The sequence below is a fragment of the Podarcis melisellensis genome (assembly GCF_964234715.1).
Source record: "Podarcis melisellensis genome assembly, chromosome: 2".
Classification (NCBI taxonomy): Eukaryota; Metazoa; Chordata; class Lepidosauria; order Squamata; family Lacertidae; genus Podarcis; species Podarcis melisellensis.
Genome location: NC_138529.1, coordinates 105,436,968 through 105,457,523, shown reverse-complemented (window position 1 = coordinate 105,457,523; position 20,556 = coordinate 105,436,968). Strand labels below are relative to the sequence as shown.

General features: G+C 46.9%; 1 protein-coding gene and 2 long non-coding RNA genes across 5 annotated transcripts in view; 1 reads left to right on the top strand and 2 right to left on the bottom strand.

The window, feature by feature from the left end:
• Positions 1-20,556, top strand: part of LOC309365403 — a 71,450-nt gene that overhangs the window by 4,948 nt on the left and 45,946 nt on the right. The gene's annotated exons all lie outside the window — the stretch shown is intronic.
• Positions 1-20,556, bottom strand: part of LOC309365493 — a 78,506-nt gene that overhangs the window by 50,864 nt on the left and 7,086 nt on the right. The gene's annotated exons all lie outside the window — the stretch shown is intronic.
• Positions 1,858-19,588, bottom strand: LOC309364827 (uncharacterized protein). Of its 3 annotated transcripts, none has more exons than XM_081902761.1 (4): positions 18,714-19,588; positions 16,391-16,504; positions 14,065-14,678; positions 1,858-3,126 (listed from the first exon to the last, which is right to left on the bottom strand). In XM_081902761.1, exons 1-4 carry the CDS (start codon positions 19,258-19,260, stop codon positions 3,073-3,075), a joined length of 1,329 nt encoding a protein of 442 aa, XP_081758887.1. In that variant the 5' UTR covers positions 19,261-19,588; the 3' UTR covers positions 1,858-3,072. The 3 variants fall into 3 exon arrangements, with proteins under 3 accessions (XP_081758887.1, XP_081758886.1, XP_081758888.1); XM_081902760.1 differs by lacking the exon at positions 1,858-3,126 and adding an exon at positions 5,261-5,468; XM_081902762.1 differs by lacking the exon at positions 1,858-3,126 and adding an exon at positions 7,629-11,070.

The window sequence follows — 20,556 nt, the reverse complement described above, 5'->3', positions numbered from 1 at the left end:
AGCTAAACAAGCTGTAGCTTAGGCCCCCACTCTCTTGGCCCCCCCAAAAAAATCACTATTAATATACTTAATTGTATTTCAACTCCACAATTACTTTGATAAAATACATATATTGTTATGTGCAAATGGCTTTAGATACCTATTAGGTCCATAAATTACCATATAGCATATACAGATAGGTAGCCGTGTTGGTCTGCCATAGTCAAAACAAAAAAAATTCCTTCCAGTAGCACCTTAAAGACCAACTAAGTTAGTTCTTGGTATGAGCTTTCGTGTGCGTGCACACTTCTTCAGATACAGAAGAAGTGTATCTGAAGAAGTGTGCATGCACACGAAAGCTCATACCAAGAACTAACTTAGTTGGTCTTTAAGGTGCTACTGGAAGGAACATATAGCATATATTCAACTCAAAAAAACAGCGACAATTTGTTGCTGACAAAGGACAACTGAACATATAAAGGGCCCCATTGCCTTCAGTACCTTGGGGCCTCATCAAACCTAAATCTGGCCCTGACTGAAAGTATGCAGAAGAGGCATTGCTTCCTTGCAACCTAACACTGCGCTTAACTCCCGTCTAGATTTGCAGAACTCATAAGACTTATTGCCCCTACATATGTGTGCTAGAATTCACATTCTTCCTCTGCAGCTTTCCAAGATTAGATGCTTCATGTTGGAGTGCTGGGTTGGACCAAAATAGTGTGTTGCCTGAGGCAACGGGCAAGAGTGGAACCAAGCCATGCCCAGTCGGTGGACCCACCAGTGCCCACTAGCTTGTGCTCTCCATGGACTCACCCACTGCTGTAATTGGCCTTGAGGGCAAAAAGGCCACCAGCCCTGCCATAGGTGTTTAGCAGCACACAAAGGATTAAAAAGCCAGGATCTGACAAGGGAGTTGCAAAGATAAGAGTGTCCTACCTGGAGCAACTCTCTGCCTTAATGATCCTGAAGCTGAGGCTCCAATACTTTGGCCACCTCATGAGAAGAGAAGACTCCCTGGAAAAGACCCTGATGTTGGGAAAGATGGAGGGCACAAGGAGAAGGGGACCACAGAGGACGAGATGGTTGGACAGTGTTCTCGAAGCTACCAGCATGAGTCTGACCAAACTGCGGGAGGCAGTAGAAGACAGGAGTGCCTGGCATGCTCTGGTCCATGGGGTCACGAAGAGTCAGACACGACGAAACAACAACAACAGTAGTTTGTTATTGTTGTTATTGTTATTATTTTACCCCACCCATCTGACTGGGTTGCCACTCTGGGAGGCTTCCAACATATATAAAAGCATAATAAAACAAACACTAAAATCTTCCCTATACAAGGCTGCCTTCAGATGTCTTCTAAAGGTTACATAGTTGCTTATTGACATCTGATGGGAGGGCGTTCTACAGGGTGGGCGCCACTACTGAGAAGGCCCTCTGCCTGGTTCCCTGTAGCTTCACTTCTCGCAGGGAGTGAACCACCAAAAGGCCCTCAGAGCTGGACCTCAGTGTCCAGGCTGAATGATGGGGGTGGAGACACTTCAGGTATACTGGGCCGAGGCTGTTTAGGGCTTTAAAGGTCAGCGCCAACACTTTGAATTATGCTCGGAAATGTACTGGGAACCAGTGTAGGTCTCTGGCATTTGCCACTGAAGGATTTCAGGAAGCAGGCCTGAGCGACTCTCCAAAGCTTTGGGAAGAGGTCTTACAATGGGAGACTTACAAAAGACATTCCAGAGTTGCATCCTACTTCCCTTACTTTGCAGTTCTTATTTGTTAAGCAGAAGGGCACCAGGATGACAACACAGAGGAGGAGGAGGAGGAGGTAGCACCTACGGTATTTATTTGAGTCAATCTCTTCGGCTCAGGAAGGTAACAAATATAAAATGCAAACAATTTTTTTTCAAATAAATAAATACAAATACGGTTCGCCCCGGCTTATCCTGAGCCATCAAAAGTCAGCTGTTGGATTTAAGTGTTTTATTACTGATACAGTGATATTTTCATGTGTGTGTGTGTGTGTGTGTACACACACAAACAAACAAATACAAAATAATAATATGGAAAGATTCCTTCCCTCAAGTGTCTTACTTTGTAAAATTAGACAATAAATCAAAGGAATGGTAATGGAGAGACATATGGAAGAATACACTAAACAAAAGTATACTCCAACTTAAGATCTGAGCACACACGGATGATTTCCCAGTATTTCGAACGTTTAAACAGGTTTCGCTGCCATGTGGATCTTCTGATGCCTGGTAAGGTGCGAGATCCATCGGAAACTTTTCCCACACTGTGAGCATGAGTAGTGTTTCTCTCCTGTGTGAACTCTCTGATGTGTGAGGAGACTTGCGTTGACGTGAAAACCTTCCCCACAGTCAGGACATTTATAAGGCTTCTCGGAGGTGTGTACTTTTTGGTGCTTGATGAGGACGGAGCTGTAGCTGAAGCTCCTCCCGCACTCAAGGCACTTGTAGGGTTTCTCGCCCGTGTGTATTCTCTGATGAATAAGGAGGTTTGAGCTCCGGTTGAAGCACTTCCCACAGTCGGAGCACTGGTAAGGTTTTTCTCCCGCGTGCTCAATCTGGTGCCTGATGAGATCGGAGCTGTACCGGAAGTTTTTCCCACACTCAAGGCATTTATAGAGTTTCTCCCCTGTGTGGGTTCTCTGGTGGGTAATGACATGTGAGGAGTGGTTGAAGCTTTTCCCACAAGTCATACAGGTGTACGGCCTTTCGCCTGTGTGGATTCTCTGATGAGCAATGAGGTGCGAACTCTTACTGAAGCTCTTCCCACACTCTGCACATTTGTAGGGCTTCTCCCCCGTGTGGACTCTCTGATGCGCGTTGAGGGCCGAGGTCCTGTTGAAGACTTTCCCGCAGTCAGGGCAAGGGTGCTGTTTCTTTGACATCCGATTTCTTTGTTGAATAGGCAGCTTTCTTGCTTCCTTGGGGTCTCCTTGGGAAGGGACACACTTCGGCCTTTCCGATTCAGAGCATTTGTTCATTTGTGTTTCTGACCCCTGTTGATTTTCAGAATCATCATCTACTTGGGAACAATTCCACGGGGATATTTCTGCTGCTGCCTTATGCAGTTTCACCTGTTCAGGACTTTCCTTCCGAAAAGCCTCCTCCATTTTCTATTCAGTGGCTGAAAGAAAAGAGAATCCAGACTTGTTTTAAACTAGAACAGCATCTATCAACCAGAGCTACTAGAATATATAATTCTAACACATCCTTAGAATTAAAGAACAGGGGTATCTCTGAGCACATTCTGGAATTAAATCTCAGTACTGTACCCAAGTGGTGCTGGAGGAGACTCTTGGCAGAGTCTTCTTGCAGTCCATGGGACTCTTGAGAGAAGATCAAACCTCTCCATTCTTAAGGAAATCAGCCCTGAGTGCTCACTGGAAGGAGTATCTGAAGAAGTGTGCATGCACACGAAAGCTCATACCAAGAACTAACTTAGTTGGTCTTTAAGGTGCTACTGGAAGGAATTTTTTTTGTTTTGACTATGGCAGACCAACACAGCTACCTATCTGTCACTGGAAGGACAGATCCTGAAGCTGAGGCTCCAATACTTTGGCTACCTCATGAGAAGAGAAGACTCCCTGGAAAAGACCCTGATGCTGGGAAAGATGGAGGGCACAAGGAGAAGGGGACGACAGAGGACGAGATGGTTGGACAGTGTTCTCGAAGCTACCAGCATGAGTTTGACCAAACTGCGGGAGGCAGTGGAAGACAGAAGTGCCTGGCGTGCTCTGCTCCATGGGGTCATGAAGAGTTGGACACAACTAAACGACTAAACAACAACTGTACCAAAGCTGAATTTTGCCCACACACTCTTCATACAGAAGTTCTCTCCTGCTTTGCTTTCTTCATTTCAGCAGCCTAATTTTGGTGGGGAGAGTTATTTTGCTGCTACTGTTGCTGAACAGTGTTGCAGTGGGTGTCAGAAACCCACCCTGATCTACTGCAAACTACCCATCTACTAACCAGACGCCAGTGCAAAGCCCTTAAGTAGGACCCGACTGCACCCTTGCTCCCCCCACGTATGATTCCCTAAAACTGGTGTTCGATGGCAGAGCATACTGCCTCCAACACTGGATGTGCAACATAGCCCTCTTGGCTAGTAGTAGCCATGGAGAACCTTTCTCCTCCTGGATCGCATCCCTTGCTGCAATGCCAAAGCTTGAGATGTGACCTGGATGACCAATCGGCGTCCAATCGTGTCGTGCAACCTCCCCTTCGCAGACGGAGCTATTACTTCTCATTAGAGAGTTCACACCCCACCCCTCTAAGTCTGGCGTGGAAATAATCACAAAAGAAAACCATCTCCCTTGCTCTTCTGCGCCCCTCTCCTCCGCGCGCAACGCGTGCCAAATTCCATCCTTCGCCGCGTTCCTTGCAAGCGCAAGCGTGCGCGCAACCCCAGCGCCACCCGCCACTTTCATCCCGGATCGCGCTGCCCCACCGCGCCTCCTCCCGGCATCTGTCTCACTCACCCGGGATTGTTCCCGCAAGAGCCTCCTCGCACCCCCCCCCTCCTCCCGCCTATCCCGCTCGACAAAGGCTGGGGCGCGTCAGTTCCCACTCCGGTCGGGCTCCGAGAGGAGGGAGGGCGGAGGAAGCGCAGCGCGCCCCGGCGGTTGCCTCTCTGCCTCCCGCCTGCAGGCTCCCTCGGAGGAGAAAGCGGCGCTGCAGACGGCGCCGGCGTGGCCCACTCGGAGCCAGGATGTTCCTGAGCAGAGGAGGAAGAGAAGAGCAGCTTCCTCTCGGCTGGGCGAGCTGAAAGCGAGAGGCCTCTGGTGGCCGCGGCAACTTTCGGCACTGGGGTTTCTCTTCACCAGCCCCCACCCCTCCGCCCCCCGTCCCCATGGGTGTTGCCAAGGGGAGGCAAGGAAGAGCAGGTGTCCCCCTAAATAAAGTAAATCGATGCAAAATAACTAACTGAGGTTCTTCCCCCCCCCCCCGCTAACATAAAGCCTGGCTACCAGGGGGTACCAACTTGAATAAAATATGGGGGGGGGGGTTGCAGGTAAGCCGCGCTCCACATAATCAACCACATGGTGTGGTGCACGCACACCGTTTCAATGACAATGCCATTCTCAAATATTTATTGGTGGGGCGGGATCGAAGCTGCCACGCCCAGGAGTTGGCTCCTATGCTGGCTACACCCTTGCCCGTTCCCAGGATTTGGGGTGGGCAGAGCTCCAGGAAAATGAAATAAAATAAAATAATAATAATAATAATAATAATAATAATAATAATAATAATAAAATAACAACAACAATAATAATATTAATAATAAAAAAGATGTGAGTCTTGATGCACATGAAAGGGTGCCTTCGCTTTTCTGGTCCACAAACTGGATTCGTGGGATGGGAAAGTCTCTGGAACTGAGGAGGAGGAAACGGTCAAGGCACTGCTACCACCTCCTGGGGTGATATAGTAAGTTGTAAACTGGTAGCAAGCAAGAAAGCAGGAGGGTGGCTGAGGGCACACTGAGGTTACGATACGATAATCTTTATTGTCATTGTCCCAAACAGAACAACGAAATTGAAAAATCTACATTCAACTACATTCAACAAGCCTGCTATCCCAACTATCCCAGCCTGGTTAGCCCCTAAAAACTCTGATACCTCATTTACCCTAAAGGCCCAGCTGCCATTGTTTCCACTTACCTCTGCCAAACTCTTTGAGTAGGTTCTCTACCACACTCTGCCAGGCGCCCAGGCCAGGGGTTTTCTGGTGGTGGCTCCACAAATGTAGAAAACATCCAGCAGGTGTAACACCAAGCTGTTTTCAAGCTGGCTTTGGCTTCCCTTTTCTTTTTGCAGTTATTTTCCAGGTTCTTGTTAGGAAAACATCGTTCCTTTGAGCTTTAAATGGAGTTCCAGAATTTTCTTTAGTGTGTGGGAGTGGCAGTCGTGGCTTAATTGGTGTCAGCTGGAGGTGCAAATAAAGTTGCAGGCTGCAACTTCATCAAGAAGAAAGTGCACGCGCACGCACACACACACACACACACACACACACACACACACACATACTGTATGCTGAGTTTATACCACGCTGGAGAGGTGTAGAAAGAATGTAGCTAGTTTGTATATATTTGCAATAGAAATGTTTGTGCAACCAGTCAAGCAATAAAGACACTCTTGACTGAGGAATTTGACTATAGCTGCTGTTCTTGTCACCTGCCTCCAGGGAAATAGGTACAGGTAATTAGGTCCAGTCCATTAGGTCCAGTCGTGGCCAACTCTAGGGTTGTGGTGCTCATCTCGCTTTATTGGCCGAGGGAGCCAGCGTACAGCTTCCAGGTCATGTGGCCAGCATGACTAAGCCGCTTCTGGCGAACCAGAGCAGCACACGGAAACACCATTTACCTTCCCGCCGGAGCGGTACCTATTTATCTACCTGCACTTTGACATGCTTTCAAACTGCTAGGTTGGCAGGAGCTGGGACCGAGGAACAGGAGCTCACCCCGCCATGGGGATTCGAACCGCTGGCCTTCTGATCAGCAAGTCCTAGGCTCTGTGGTTTAACCCACAGCGCCACCCACGTCCCTCCAGGGAAATACTCTGCTATAAACGTGAGAGAAGTGGTTTTACCAAGGTACAGAAGCAGATAGCACAGAAGCAGATAGCGCAAGCTGAAGTGTGTGGGCGGGAACCTTCAATAATTCTAGGGTGCTGTACAGAAGGAGGAAACCCAGTTGTGTGAACCAAAGCTTGCTTTCAGGAAGCATGACTGAGCCAGGGCCTAGGCTAAATGCTGTGGGAGCTAAAAAGATACAGGCCAAACTTTCCTGAGCACATTCTTCCTGCCACAGAACTTTGAAAGAAACATGGAGACAGGTCCTCTATTTTTCCTGACGATGGGGCAACTGGATGGGGCGACAGCTCTAACAGTAGCACCAAAGAGACCCTTGGAAGATTCTGCCCTGCCTGATTCCACCTCCTGCATTCCAAATAAACAGGAGAGAAATTGTCCTTCTGTCCCATTCAGGCCAGAATTCTGGAACATCACGTAATTTTTTCTCAGTAGGAAATGTAATATTAAACCAAAGGGCTTATGGTATCAGAGTGTTGCTTTATGGCCTAGTCAACACCATGTCAGGGAAAGATGAGGTGTTTATTGTCTTGCCAAAGACCACTGGCTCTTCCTTTGAGAGAAGCCATTTGAATCCTAAGAATCTATTTTATTCTTGGACTGTTGTTCTGTTGGGTCAGAGTGGGTAGCATGCTGTTGTTGTTACCTTGGCGAGTTTGGAGGAGGAGCAAGCCTACTACTTCTTTTGAATATTTGCTTTTTATTCCTGACCCAATTCTCCTTAAATTCATAGAAATGCCATTTTTTCATGTACTACATATAAGCCAGTACCGGACCTTAATGCTAACCCTATTGGTATATTTGACGTAACGTGTTCCCTGTTCAGTTAAGAGTCAGTTATGCTTTCATTTGATTAAACTAGAATCCTGTAGCGGGCTGATGGAAAAGCACCACAAATACTATAAACCAGGGAATCTTTGCAATCATCAAATGATTTTAATTGCTAAGTTTTAAGAGTCCAGTAAGTCTCCGGGATAAAAAAAGAAGAGCAAGAGAAAAAAGCAGCTAAACAAACAAACAAACAAACAAACAAACAAAAGGTCACATTTCATCACTTTACTCTCCCTTTTTTGTTTGTCCTCAGTGTCTGGTCACAAAATAAAAAACAACACAGGATATGACCAGATGGAAGCTCAATGATAGAGAACTCCATCTTCCAGCAAGCTGACACATGCCTTCTTACCTTCTGCAAAAACAGCATCCTATGCAGAACTTGGATTTATGAGACCCTCTACACTTTTATTCACATTGTTTCTTGCCCCCAGAGTTGTATAACATAGCAAAGAGACCTTCACTCGTTTTTTTCTCTGGCCAGCCTTGAGGCACAAAATGCTACCTTGGCTGCAAAATCCAGAAGGTTCTTTGCAGCCCCAGAATCTGTACTTTTTATTTGAGGGGTAAGGAAGCATGAATTCTTTTAGTCCCTGCACACACTGACTGCATCCCCAGAGATGCTCCTCTGGGCTTTCTCCATTTCACTCTTGCCCCCCGCCCTTTGATGTGTTGCGGCTGTGCTGGACACACAGGTTGTGTCTTCTTATGCAGCGCTAAGTCAAAAGTCTCTTGGCAGTATAGCAGTTCCACTGGCGAAATGTTTTGCACCTACAGAATACACAAGAAGTGGTGATTTTGTTGTGCAATGGATAGCAAAACCAAATTGTGCAGAGAGTTTCCGCTAGCAAAACTGTAGTGCCGGATTTCTCTTTTGCACAACATTAAGCGTGTCCTTGCACTAGTGAACAGGTTAACGCTGGGTACAACTCGCAGCCACAGGTTTTGACAAATAAGTAGCCCGCTCACATGCAACTTAGTAGCCTGGTCTTCCTCTCAGTCTCAAGGAACACATCTATGCTGCATGCCACAGGGCTGAAAACGATGCTGGTTGCATGAGCTTGGCCACTGCATCGCTGGTGGACCTGAGTCTGGTTGGCTATTTTTATAAGCGATGATATCAGGAGTCCAGGTTCCCAGCTTGATAACACAATAAGCGTAGGTACCGGTAATTAAAAAGGATTTATTGCAAAAACAAACAGATAGCTCCGGACGGCTCCGACAAAGCCTCCGGCATCCTTATTCAAGATGACCCTTCTGAAGACTCCTTCTGGCGTCAACAGAATATATTGAACTTACGACCTTTCCGTCTCTTGTTTTACTTCCTGTCTAGCAGCCTTCCCATCTGCTGACTCCTCGGACTTAGTGAATCAGCCCCACCCTCTTCTTGTTCTGAAAGGCTGTCTCTGAATCTATTTGCTCCTATCTGTCCTTCCTGCAAGCTTTGCTGTGTTCTAGCCTGCTCTCAGCTATTGCCTTATCACCCTGCCCGTCAAGGTGTGGAAGAGCCGAAGTCTGTAGCTGCCGGCTCTCCCCACCTGACTAACACCCAAGCCTCTGTTCCTGGCTGCTTTCTGCAGTTGGCTGCAAACCTTCGCTTGGCGCTGGCTCATTCCTGACAAATGATGTCAGAGAATCATAAGAATGTGAGAAGAACTGACTGGATCAGGCCAGTGGCCCATCCAGGCCAGCATCCTGTTCTCACAGTGGCCAAACAGATGGCTGTGGGAAACTGGCAGGCAGGATCCGAACACAACAGCCACTCTCCCCTCCTTGAGTTTCCAGCAACCACTCTTCAGAAGCAGAGGCAGAGAACAGCCATCAGAGTCAGTAGCCATTGTTTGCCTTGTCGTCCCTGAATTTGTCCAATCCTCTTTTAAGGCCATCCAGGATGGCGGCCATCACAGCAGAAGCAAATTCCATTGTTTTACTAGATGCTGCTGTGTGAATAAGTACTGAATCTTCCAACATTCAAGTTACACTGGATGTGCACTAGTTCTAGTGCTATGAGAGAACGGGAGAAAAACTTGTATCAACTCACTTTCTCCTTCCCATGCATACTTTTATAGACATCCGTCTTCTTGTCTCTCACTCCTATTTCCCCTAAACTAAAAAGTCCCAAATGCTGCAATCATAGCATTGGAACGGACCTCAAAAGACTCTGTATTTGACCCTGCCATGCCAATAAAGGAAGTCCACCTGCTATAGCAGACGTGGGAAACCTCTGGCCTTCCAGATGCTGATGAACTACAACTCCCATCTGCCCCAACAAGCACAGCCAACGGCCAGGGATGATGGGAGTTGTAGTTCAGCAGCATCCAGAGGGCCAAAAGTTCCCCCTCACACAAACACCTATGCTGCATCATCCATGATAGGCAACCAACCAGCCTCTGCTTATAAACCTCTGAATGAACGAGTGTCTATGATATGGCCACGTAGTCTAGGAAAAAAGTAGGAACGTAAGTCCTTCATCCAGAGGGATCCTGTGTGAAGCCGGGGCCCTCAAAAGCAAACTCCTTCTAGCATACTGTGCAATCACACTTGTGGTTTCCCCTTATAAAAAAAGGTAAAGGACCCCTGACAGTTAAGTCCAGTCGCAGACGACTCTGGGGTTGCGGCGCTCAACTTGCTTTACAGGCCGAGGGAGCCGGCGTTTGACCACAGACAGTTTTTCCGGGTCATGTGGCCAGCATAACTAAGCCACTTCTGGCGCAACGGAGCACTGAAACCAGAACAGCGCACAGAAACGTCGTTTACCTTCCTGCCGGAGCGGTACCTATTTATCTGCTTGCACTTTTTTGCTTTCGAACTGCTAGGTTGGCAGGAGCAGGGACCGAGTAATGAGAGCTCACCCCATCGAGGGGATTCGAACCGCCGACCTTCTGATCGGCAAGCCCAAGAAGCTCAGTGGTTTAGACCACAGCGCCATGGACTATTAATATTATTTATTACCATTCTTGCCCAAAAAGTCTCAAAGCAACTTGACAGTGTAACTTTATAATAGTAGGATTTGGCAACACAGTATTTCCCCACTCTGGGCATTCGTAAGCTTTCTCCTACTGTATGTGAAGCTTTTCTTATCAAAAGGGTTCCTGCTCCGCCATGGCTTCTCTGACATAAATCAAGGCTTGCACATTGGAAGAGGGAAGCCCTACAGAAGGAACAGCCAAGAAGGTCTCACAGAACAGGTTCTCTTCCACCACATACTTTCCAGAAAGGCAGTGAAATGGTCTGATTTTGCCATTCTAGGGATTCTTCGCAGCTTAGCCTTTAAACTTGCATTAAAAAAATGTTCCTAGAATTTGTGCTTTGGCTGGACTCCTCTAGAACGTACAATCTTTGACGCACAACGGTGCACGAGTATCGCTTTAAACCTTTCCAGCAATTTGTGGTTTCTTGGCTGCGTGGCTTCTAAACCGGAACGTGGTTTCGATCAAATCTCCGGCAGGCGATGGACTCCTCTTTCTGCAAGATGTCTTGCTCTGTGGAAAAGTTCCGTGGCTTACGTGGTCTCTCGCCCCCACCCCATTTTGCAGGTCTTGGAACGTGATTTCTTAAATCTCTTCAACAGCACCCAAGTTTTTATGTGAAAGCACTGGACATTCACTCCAAAGAAAGTTCTCTGCCTTCCTTACGCTTGCCACATTGTCACCTGCAAGGCCAAAACGAGAACAACCACAAATGACTCAAGCCTTTGGGGGCTGAGAAAGGACAGCATGGTAGCCGAGTAAAAAAACCATTTGCTTTTTATAAAACGATACCATTCAGGTTCAAATTCAAAATACCATAGGTATCATTTCCCATAAGGCATATGACTGAACTCTATCATTCCAGAATATCAAAGGTAAAGGGACCCCTGACCATTAGGTTCAGTCGTGGACGACTCTGGGGCTGCGGCGCTCATCTCGCTTTATTGGCCGAGGGAGCCGGCGTACAGCTTCCAGGTCATGTGGCCAGCATGACTCAGCTGCTTCTGGCGAACCAGAGCAGAGCACAGAAACGCAGTTTACCTTCCCGCCGGAGTGGTACCTATTTATCTACTTGCACTTTGACATGCTTTCAAACTGCTAGGTTGGCAGGAGCAGGGACAGAGCAATGGGAGCTCACCCCGTCACAGGGATTCGAACCACCGACCTTCTGATCGGCAAGCCTTAGGCTCTGTGGTTTAACCACAGAATATTATCACCCCGTAATATATTATAATAATAAACCCCCCACTCTTTCCCTAATCCACAAAGGTTAGGAATGTGCTTCAAATATTTTTATTTTTTTAGAGCAGGATTCAACTCATGAGTCCGGCTAGTGAAAGCCCACAGAAGGGTTTCTGCCAGCGCAACTGGGCTTTCTCTGCTTCCCCTCAGGCACCCCCAAATTGGCTCTGGGGGGAGTGTTAAAAAACCCCAAGAATGTGCAGAAGAACAGATGAGATCGTTTCATCTATCAAGCTGAACCCATTAGTAGTTATCTATTGCATTTATTTGTCCCTCACTTCAGTTATAAAAGGATACAGACGACAACATTTAAAAGAACATCAGAAATATAAAATAACATTACTAAAAGTGCTCATCCTGAAACAACATAAAAATGGGTGGGCGCTGCTCCACTCTACTAAAAGATTATCATTGACAGCGGCTGGGGTATCAACAAATCACATGACACTCAACTGAGAGCCAAATGTGAGGATAAACAGGAACGTCTTTACCTAGCACCTAAAAGCTGTTAACAGTGGCAGACGCATCTCTCTGTTCTCGTGATGCCACAATCTGCCCATCCCTCAAAGGGGGCACTCGCAGAAGGGGTCTCAGGTGATGAACACAAGGCTTATGCAGGGAGACTCAGTCCCAGAGGGACTGGGCATCCAGAACTGTACATACCCGGAATCTGGGATCCTCCTCAAGCAATTAAACCGAAACTAACATACATATTGCCATAGCTTCAATACAAATACCTTTTAGTGATACTGAAAGAAGTGTGAGATAGCATTGGCATTTCAAATAAAGTCGTACCTCGGATCCCAAACACCTTGGTACATGGATGCTTTGGCTCCCGAATGCCGCAAACCCAGAAGTGTTTCGGTTTGTGAATGTTTTTTGGAAGCCGAACGTCCGACGCGGCTTCTGATTGGCTGCAGAGGCTTCGTGCAGCCAATCGGAAGCCACACACTGGTTTTCGAACGCTTTGGAAGTCGAATGTTTAGTCAGAATCTCCTTCCTTGCAACTTGAAGCCATTGGTTCAGGTCCTACCCTCCAGAGCAGGAGAAAACAAGGATGCTCCCTCCTCCATGTGACAGCCCTTAAGATATTTGAAGATGGCTGTCATATCTCATCTCAGTCTCTTCTTTCTCAGGCTAAACATTCCCAGCTCCATTAAGAGCGCCTCATAAGGCTTAGTATTCCAGACGTTTGATCATCTTGGTCACCCTCCTCTGCTCACGTTCCAGCTTTTCAACATCCTTCTTAAATTGTGGTGCCCAGAATTGGACACAGTATTTCTAGTGTGGTCTGACTAAGGCAGAATAGAGTGGCACTATGACTTCCCTTGATCTGGACACTATACAGATCAGCCTATATAATAATAATAACTTATTATTTGTACCCCGCCCATCTGGCTGGGTTTCCCCAGCCACTCTGGGCGGCTTCCAACAAAGATTAAAAATACATTAAAATGTCACACATAAAAAACTTCCCTGAACAGGGTTGCCTTCAGATATCTTCTAAATGTCAGGTAGTTGTTTATCTCTTTGACGTCGGGTGGGAGGGCGTTCCAAAATAGCATTATCTGTTCTTGCTGCTGCATCACACTGTTGACTCCTAAATCCGTCTCACATGTACTGATAGCAAGCCAGGTGTCCCTTATATTATATTTGGGCAGCTGGTTCTTCCTGTCTAGGTACAGAACCTTACATTTGTCCCAAGTGAAATTCATCATCATCATTTTATTATTTATATGCCTCTCATCTGACTGGGTTGCCTCAGCCACCTTTGCTAGGCCCTTAGGGTTTCCCCCACCCCATATCTGGCCTCGTGACCTGACAGCCTTGCCTCCTGGGGGCTCCTCAGCTGATGGAGAAGGAAAGGGGGCATTGGAAAGGTACTCTAAAACCTCACCATCCTCAACAGCTTCAAATATCCAAGAAGCACTCTGATGCAAATGGGCTGAAATCTTTTCCTACAGCTGAAGCATTGATATACAAGGTTCTCTCTCTCAGTGTGTGTGTGTGTTTGGATTTGGATTTGGAATTGATATCCCGCTTTCTCACTACCCGAAGGAGTCTCCAAGCGGCTCACATTCTCCTTTCCCTTCCTCCTCCACAACAAACACTCTGTGAGGTGAGTGGGGCTGAGAGACTTCAGAGAAGTGTGACTAGCCCAAGGTCACCCAGCAGCTGCATGTGGAGGAGCGGGGAAGCGAACCCGGTTCCCCAGATTATGAGTCCACCGCTCTTAACCACTACACCACACTGGCTCTCAGTGTGTGTGTACACCCTGCTTGCATTCAAAAGAAAATACTGGACCAAGGAGGCAAGTGATATGGAATTCTTAAGAACCCTTGCAGGAAACCTACTCAGGCCCTATCTCTGGTTCCTCCCCCTTTGCCCCATTGCTTTCAATCCCACCTTCGCTACCTTAAGGGCTAGGAACTTACTTTTTGTTTAAAAGGAAAGCCAAGGCTCTCGGGGGTCTCCGTCCCATCCCCAATGCTCATCTCTGCGCCCACGTGGTACGAGGGGAGGATGGCAAAATACACCCGGCTCGGATCGCAAGAGGAGCTCTCCCTGGGATGAAGCCTCTGGTGCCTAATAAAGGTCAACTGGTGGTGAAAGCTTTTGCCGCAGTCGAGACACTTGTAAGGTTTGTCCGCCGAGTGAGTTTTCTGGTGCTTGCTCAGGTCTGAGCGGTCCCGGAAGCTCTTGTGGCAGGTGCTGCATTCGAAGGGCTTCTCTCCCGTGTGGATCCGCTCGTGAGTGACCAGGTGGGACTCGTACCGGAACCTCTTCCCACACATGAAGCAGAGGTGTCTCCTCTCTGAGCGGAGGAACCGCTCACACACAGGAGAGGCAGCACTCCCGTCCTCCGCCGATTCCCTTCCCCTCGCCGCCGGCCGTTTCCACTGCCCCCTGGAGAAGCCGGGCCTCGCCTTAGAGGCCTCTTTCCTTTGGGGATCCAGTATCTGCAGCCTTCCCAGTAACGTCCGAGAAAGTCTCTCATGGGATGAGAGGTCCTCTTCCTCAGGCTCCGTGGGCACAGCATCATCACAGGCTGGAACAGAAGTCACAGGGTCACAAAAGAGGGCGCGTGAATGACAGCCACGATTATTCTGCCCTTGACTTTATACCCAGGCCCTTCCTCCCCAAGGAACCCAGAATGGCAAAGAGATACGCAAATTTAAAAACAAAAGCAAGGACATTCTAAAGCAGATTCGCGCATTCCAAAAGCAATTACCATTGGGAACACCTTAAAAGCAGTTTAGCTAAAGGTAAAGGGACCCCTGACCGTTAGGTCCAGTCATGACCGACTCTGGGGTTGTGGCGCTCATCTCGCTCCCGAGGGAGCCAGCATACAGCTTCCGGGTCATGTGGCCAGCATGACTAAGCTGCTTCTGGCGAACCAGAGCAGTGCACGGAAATGCCGTTTACCTTCCCGCCAGAGCGGTACCTATTTATCTACTTGCACTTTGACGTGCTTTCAAACTGCTAGGTTGGCAGGAGCAGGGACTGAGCAACGGAAGCTCACCCCATCGTGGGGATTCGAACTGCCGACCTTCTGATCGGCGAGTCCTAGGCTCTGTGGTTTAACCCACAGCGCCACCCGGGTCCCTAAAAGCAGTTTAGAGCGTGCTAAAAAGCAATTACATTTAAAAACATGCCTGCTGCTCTGCATTTTCCTTGCAGAGCTGCAACTCCTAGAATGGCTTAACAGTCCATCCGTCCCTCTTCCCAGGGAACTCTGGGAATTGTAGTACCTGCGAGGGGAATAGGGAGTCTCCCAACAACTCTCAGCACTAGGGCTGGGAGATATATTGTTCAAGAACGGATTGAAGTCCATATCGTGATTTTGGTTTCATTATCTTATCGCAAATCGTATTGTGTGCTAGAGCTGAGCGATGTCTGTCTTTCAATATCGTGATATATTGCCAGCTAAACATCGTGATATACCAATATATGGGACCTATAGAAAAATGGCAACTTAAGCTGACAGAATATTTGCAGCTTGCAGACTTAACATACAGAATAAGAGAACAAGAACAACATACGTTTAGAGAAGATTGGAAAATGTTTATCGAATGTATGTGGGGAAGTTGTGTACACTTGAAAATGTTGGCAGCATTAAGATAAATTCATTTCGATGGATGCAATAATGAAATACGTACTGAATGGTTTAGTTTATGTAAAAGATGCAGGGATTTATGATATGCAAAATGAACCATGGAAAGAGAAGGAGGCAAGTCACTGATATTTTAAGAATGTTTAAATAAGTATTCTAAATTGTAAAACAGAAAATTTAATAAAAATTATATATATTAAAAAATATACCAATACAGTGGTACCTCAGGTTAAGTACTTAATTCGTTCCGGAGGTCCGTTCTTAACCTGAAACTGTCCTTAACCTGAGGCACCACTTTAACTAATGGGACCTCCTGCTGCTGCTGCGCCACTGGAACCCGATTTCTGTTCTGAAGCAAAGTTCTTAACCCGAGGTACTATTTCTGGGTTAGCGGAGTCTGTAACCTGAAGCGTCTGTAACCTGAAGCTTACGTAACCCAAGGTACCACTGTACTGTAATGTTTTATTGTTGCTATGGCTAATGCGAATAAAGTTTTACCAGTCAGATGCCAACAAAATTGCTCTAAATGTGTAGTGCAAACAGGGCCTAAGAGTCATGGGGGAAAGACAGGGAGCTATGTAAAGCAGAGAATCTCCTTCAGAAGCCCCCCATTCCTCATCAGATCTTCAGCTAGCAGGGTCCCTCACCTCTACAGATGCTTCCTGGACTCTCCCTCTGTTCCTCATCCTGATGGTCCGAGGGCAAAGGCGCCACGCCCGGCTCCAGGCCACAGAGAGTACCGGGATTAGGAATCTGAAATCCTGGCACAAAGCGGGGAAAGATAACAAGATTAAATGAGCAATTTTTATGGAGTGGCCAGATTTCTGCTAGGCTAGATTTTCCTTTATGCTGCGCCCAGACAGATGACTCCTAGCACCACACAACCATTGCTCCCCCGCTGTAAGCCACAAAAGTAAGCGGCAAAGTAAGTTCACCCTGCTATGTTGTGCTCACATCAGTGGACATGACACAGCTGCTGCAGCAGCTAGAAAAGGTAAACTTACTCAGTGCACCCGAGTGGCCTTTTTGAAAAACTAAAACCAAATGCAATCCTAAACAACCACCACCACCAAATATTTATTTTGCACCAAGTCCTGATTCATTTAAGTATGGCTCCCCATTCAATATCTGGTTCAGGAGTACAGAAACCTTTTTGTCAAGAAAATACATGTTGTTAAATGGCCAGTGACTCAAAAGGGTGTTTAAAAATAATACAAAATTACTACTATTGTGTTATATTGCATTTGTGGCTTTGGGCCCTCGGATTTACGGGACCACCTCTCCTGGTATGCCCCACAGAGGACCTTAAGGTCCATGAAAAATCCTAGTTTAGAGGTCCCGGGCCCTAAAGAAGTCAGATTATCCTCCACCAGAGCCAGGGCCTTCTCAGTGATGGCTCCGACCTGGTGGAATGCTCTGTCCCATGAGACCAGGGACCTGCAGGATTTAACTTCCTTCTGCAGGGCCTGTAGGACAGAGCTATTCCACCGGGCTTTCAATTTGAATTTAGCCTGGTATTTTATTCCCCTTCCTTCCCTCCCCCTCCGCTTTTATGAAGATTACCCACTCTGAGACCCCACAGCTAATTCTCCCCTGGTCTCCTCGCTGGCCCAAATAGGACTAATTTAGCCAGCTAGCCCTGGTGATCATCTAATGTTTATTGGATGGATTTTCCCCCTAAATTGATTTTTGAATTCTGAATTTATTATTCACGTTTCATACTGTATTTTATGCTGTTTTTTGTTGCGTCAATTAAGTGTTTTAAATTTGTTGTTATCCGCCCTGAGCCTGGTTTTCTGAACTGGGAAGGGCGGGGTATAAATAAAAAATTATTATTATTAATTTATTATTATAGCAGGAATTTAGGAAGCTGCCTTGTATTGAGTCAGACCATTGGCCCATATAGTTTAGTATTCCCTGCAGCTGCTCCCCAGTCTGACCTGGAGAGGCCAGGGATTGGGCCTGAGGACTTCTGCATGCTCTACTGCCGAGATACAGATCTTCATTATTTCGTTATATATTATGTAATAAAACTATTATGGTCAACAACATTTACATCTTTTAATCCAGCAGTTCCCAAACTTTTCCCCACACACCCCGCTCAAAAATGGCTGGTGGTCTTCGTAGACCACTTAGTGATTTTTCTTCCCGTCACAGCCATTGTTAGATTTGATTTTCAATCGGCTTTTCTTTTCTTTTTTGCTTCATTTATTTTTTACATTCTGTATTTTACTGTACAGTCGTACCTCGGATCCCGAACGCCTTGCGAGTCGAACGTTTTGGCTCCCGAATGCTGCAAACCTGGAAGTGAGTGCTCCGGTTTGCGAACGTTCTTTGGAACCTGAATGTCTGACGCAGCTTCCGATTGGCTGCAGCAGCTTCCTGCAGCCAATCAGAAGCCGCGCCTTGGTTTCCGAACATTCTGGAAGTTGAACGGATTGACACTGGCATCCCACAAAATTCAGACTGTAACATAAGGAAAGCACAAGGCAAAAAGAAACAATGGAGATGCAATGAAAAGCCATAGAGCTTGCACATCTCGTCCCCATAAGCAGTGGGGGTGGAAGAGGCAAGGTGTTGGTGGTGAGAAAGGCACCTCGATTTACGAACTTAATCTGTTCCGGAAGTCTGTTCTTAAACTGAAACCGTTCTTAAACCGAGGCGCACTTTCCCTAATGAGGCCTCCCGCCACAGTGCCCTTCCACCGTTTGGCTTCCGTTCTTAGACCGAGGTAAAGTTCACAAACCGGGACACTACTTCTGGTTTTGCGGAGTTCGTAAACCAAATCGTTCACAAACAGGACTGTTCTTAAACCGAGGCACCACTGTACTGAGACTCCCAGTTTATGCACCCTATGCCCATAAGGATCAGAGGCGGCAATGCGCTAAGCATATCCCACAGCGGCGCATTTAGCGCTCCCTTGGAGCAAAGCGGTGCGACCCAGAAACAAACAATACAGAATTTCCTCACTGGCGTGAAGGTTCCTGTGTCCAATAAGCTGAAAGCTGTGGCAAAACCCTTCTCCGCAGTCGGGACACATATAGTTTTCTTCCGTAGCGCGGCCCGGTACGTGCACGACAAGATGGGAGCTCTCTTGGGTGTTTTTATCACAGTCGGGGCATTTATGGGATCTGCCCACCGCAGGGGACGTCTGGCTGGCAACGGAGACTAAAGTGCCGCTGATGATTTTCCCGCATTCCAGGCAACTCCGGCAGGCCTTCACTTTCTCTTCCTCGTGGCCCCTCACGTGCTTCACGAGACCCGTCCGGTAGCGAAAGCTTTTCCCACACTGGTTGCAGTGAAAGGGCGTTTCTCCTGTGTGTATTCTCCGGTGCGTATTAACATCCGTGCTCTGCCGGAAGCTCTTCCCACACTCCGGGCATTTGTAAGGCTTCTCGCCTGTGTGGAGCCTTTTATGTCGGACAAGGTGAGAGTTCCGTTTAAAATTCCTCCCGCAGTCTGGGCACGGGTACTCCTTCCTTATACCCGATGTTCTTGGCTGTGGCGGTGCTTCCATGAAAAACCTTCTGCCCCAGAAGGAAGAGTCCTTATTTTTATCTCCTAGAAACCGTCTCCAGCTTTTCCTAAAAAATTGGGAAGTGGGGGATAATACCGGATTTAGGATTGATGAGGCCCTAAGCTACTGAAGGGAATGGGGCCCTTTTTATGTCCAGCTGTCCTTTGTCAACAATAAACTGTCCCTGGTTTTTTGTGTTGAATATATGCAATGTGGTAATTTATGGACCTAATAGGTATCTAAAGCCATTTGCACATAACAAAATATGTATTTGATCAAAGTAATTGCTGAACTGAAATACAATTAAGAAGATGTATATTAATAGTGATTTTTTGGGGGCCCCTAAGCTATAGCTTGTTTAGCTTATACATAAATCCGGCACTGCTCTGGTTGCAAAACAGTCAAAAATTACCACAGGAATTCTGAGGAAAACCTCACGATATGAAACGTCGAAACCTCCAAACTCGAGTGGAAAGCCACCTGAGGTGAGGTGGAAGGTAGGCGGTCCATTTTGAGATAACAGGTCTCTTCATTGGTGGGATGAAATTTTGATGGACGGGTCAAGTTTACAGGCTGCAGTAGATGCATTTGCTGACACAAAGGTTGACTTGCTTCATAGATCTGTAGAGCTGTAAGGGACCCCAAGGGTCAAGCATGCACCGAAGTGGCGTCTGGCCCACAAAAACCGCTACCACAATGACTTTGCTTTCCTTTAAGGTGCCACAGGAGGACGTTCTGTCATTGCTTTGGTCCAAGAAGAAAGCCACACGCTTTTTTCAATACTCACAAAAGTGTTTTCATGGGTTTTCATGGCTAGGAAAAGTAAAACAAAACAAAACAAAAAAGAGAGATATGGTCATTCTTGTATCTGAGTTTTCATATCTACCAAATTTTATACATTTTTGTTTGTTGGTTTGTTCCTGGAAGACACTCTTTCCAAATTACTTCCACAGGGCTGGTATTCTGGCCTATCAATTTCCCTGACATTTCTCTTAATCTGCACTGTTAACAGCCCCCTTTGCAACAGGAGTGTGTGTGGGGAAATTGGGCAGTTTCAACTCAGATGGGCGGGCTACGAATATAATAATAATAATAATAATAATAATAATAATAATAATAATAATAATAATAAAGCTGATTGGAGCAATAATATTAAGCTGGTTGCAATTGTTGTTGTTACAATCAGCTTAGTGTTTTAAAAGAATCTCTAAGCAGCGTACAATATAAAGTAAAGGTAAAGGGACCCCTGACCCTTAGGTCCAGTCATGGCTGACTCTGGGGTTGCGGCGCTCATCT

What these genes read in the sequence shown, in the direction of transcription:
- LOC309364827 (XM_081902760.1), bottom strand. Translation starts at nt 19,260, where the DNA reads ATGGAAGCACCGCCACAGCCAAGAACATCGGGTATAAGGAAGGAGTAC. An exon ending in ACACAGGAACCTTCACGCCA is followed by an intron (nt 16,505 to 18,713) that starts GTGAGGAAATTC and finishes GCTTTGTGCCAG; the next exon opens with GATTTCAGATTCCTAATCCC. An exon ending in GCTTTCCTTTTAAACAAAAA is followed by an intron (nt 5,469 to 14,064) that starts GTAAGTTCCTAG and finishes GTGTGCCCTCAG; the next exon opens with CCACCCTCCTGCTTTCTTGC.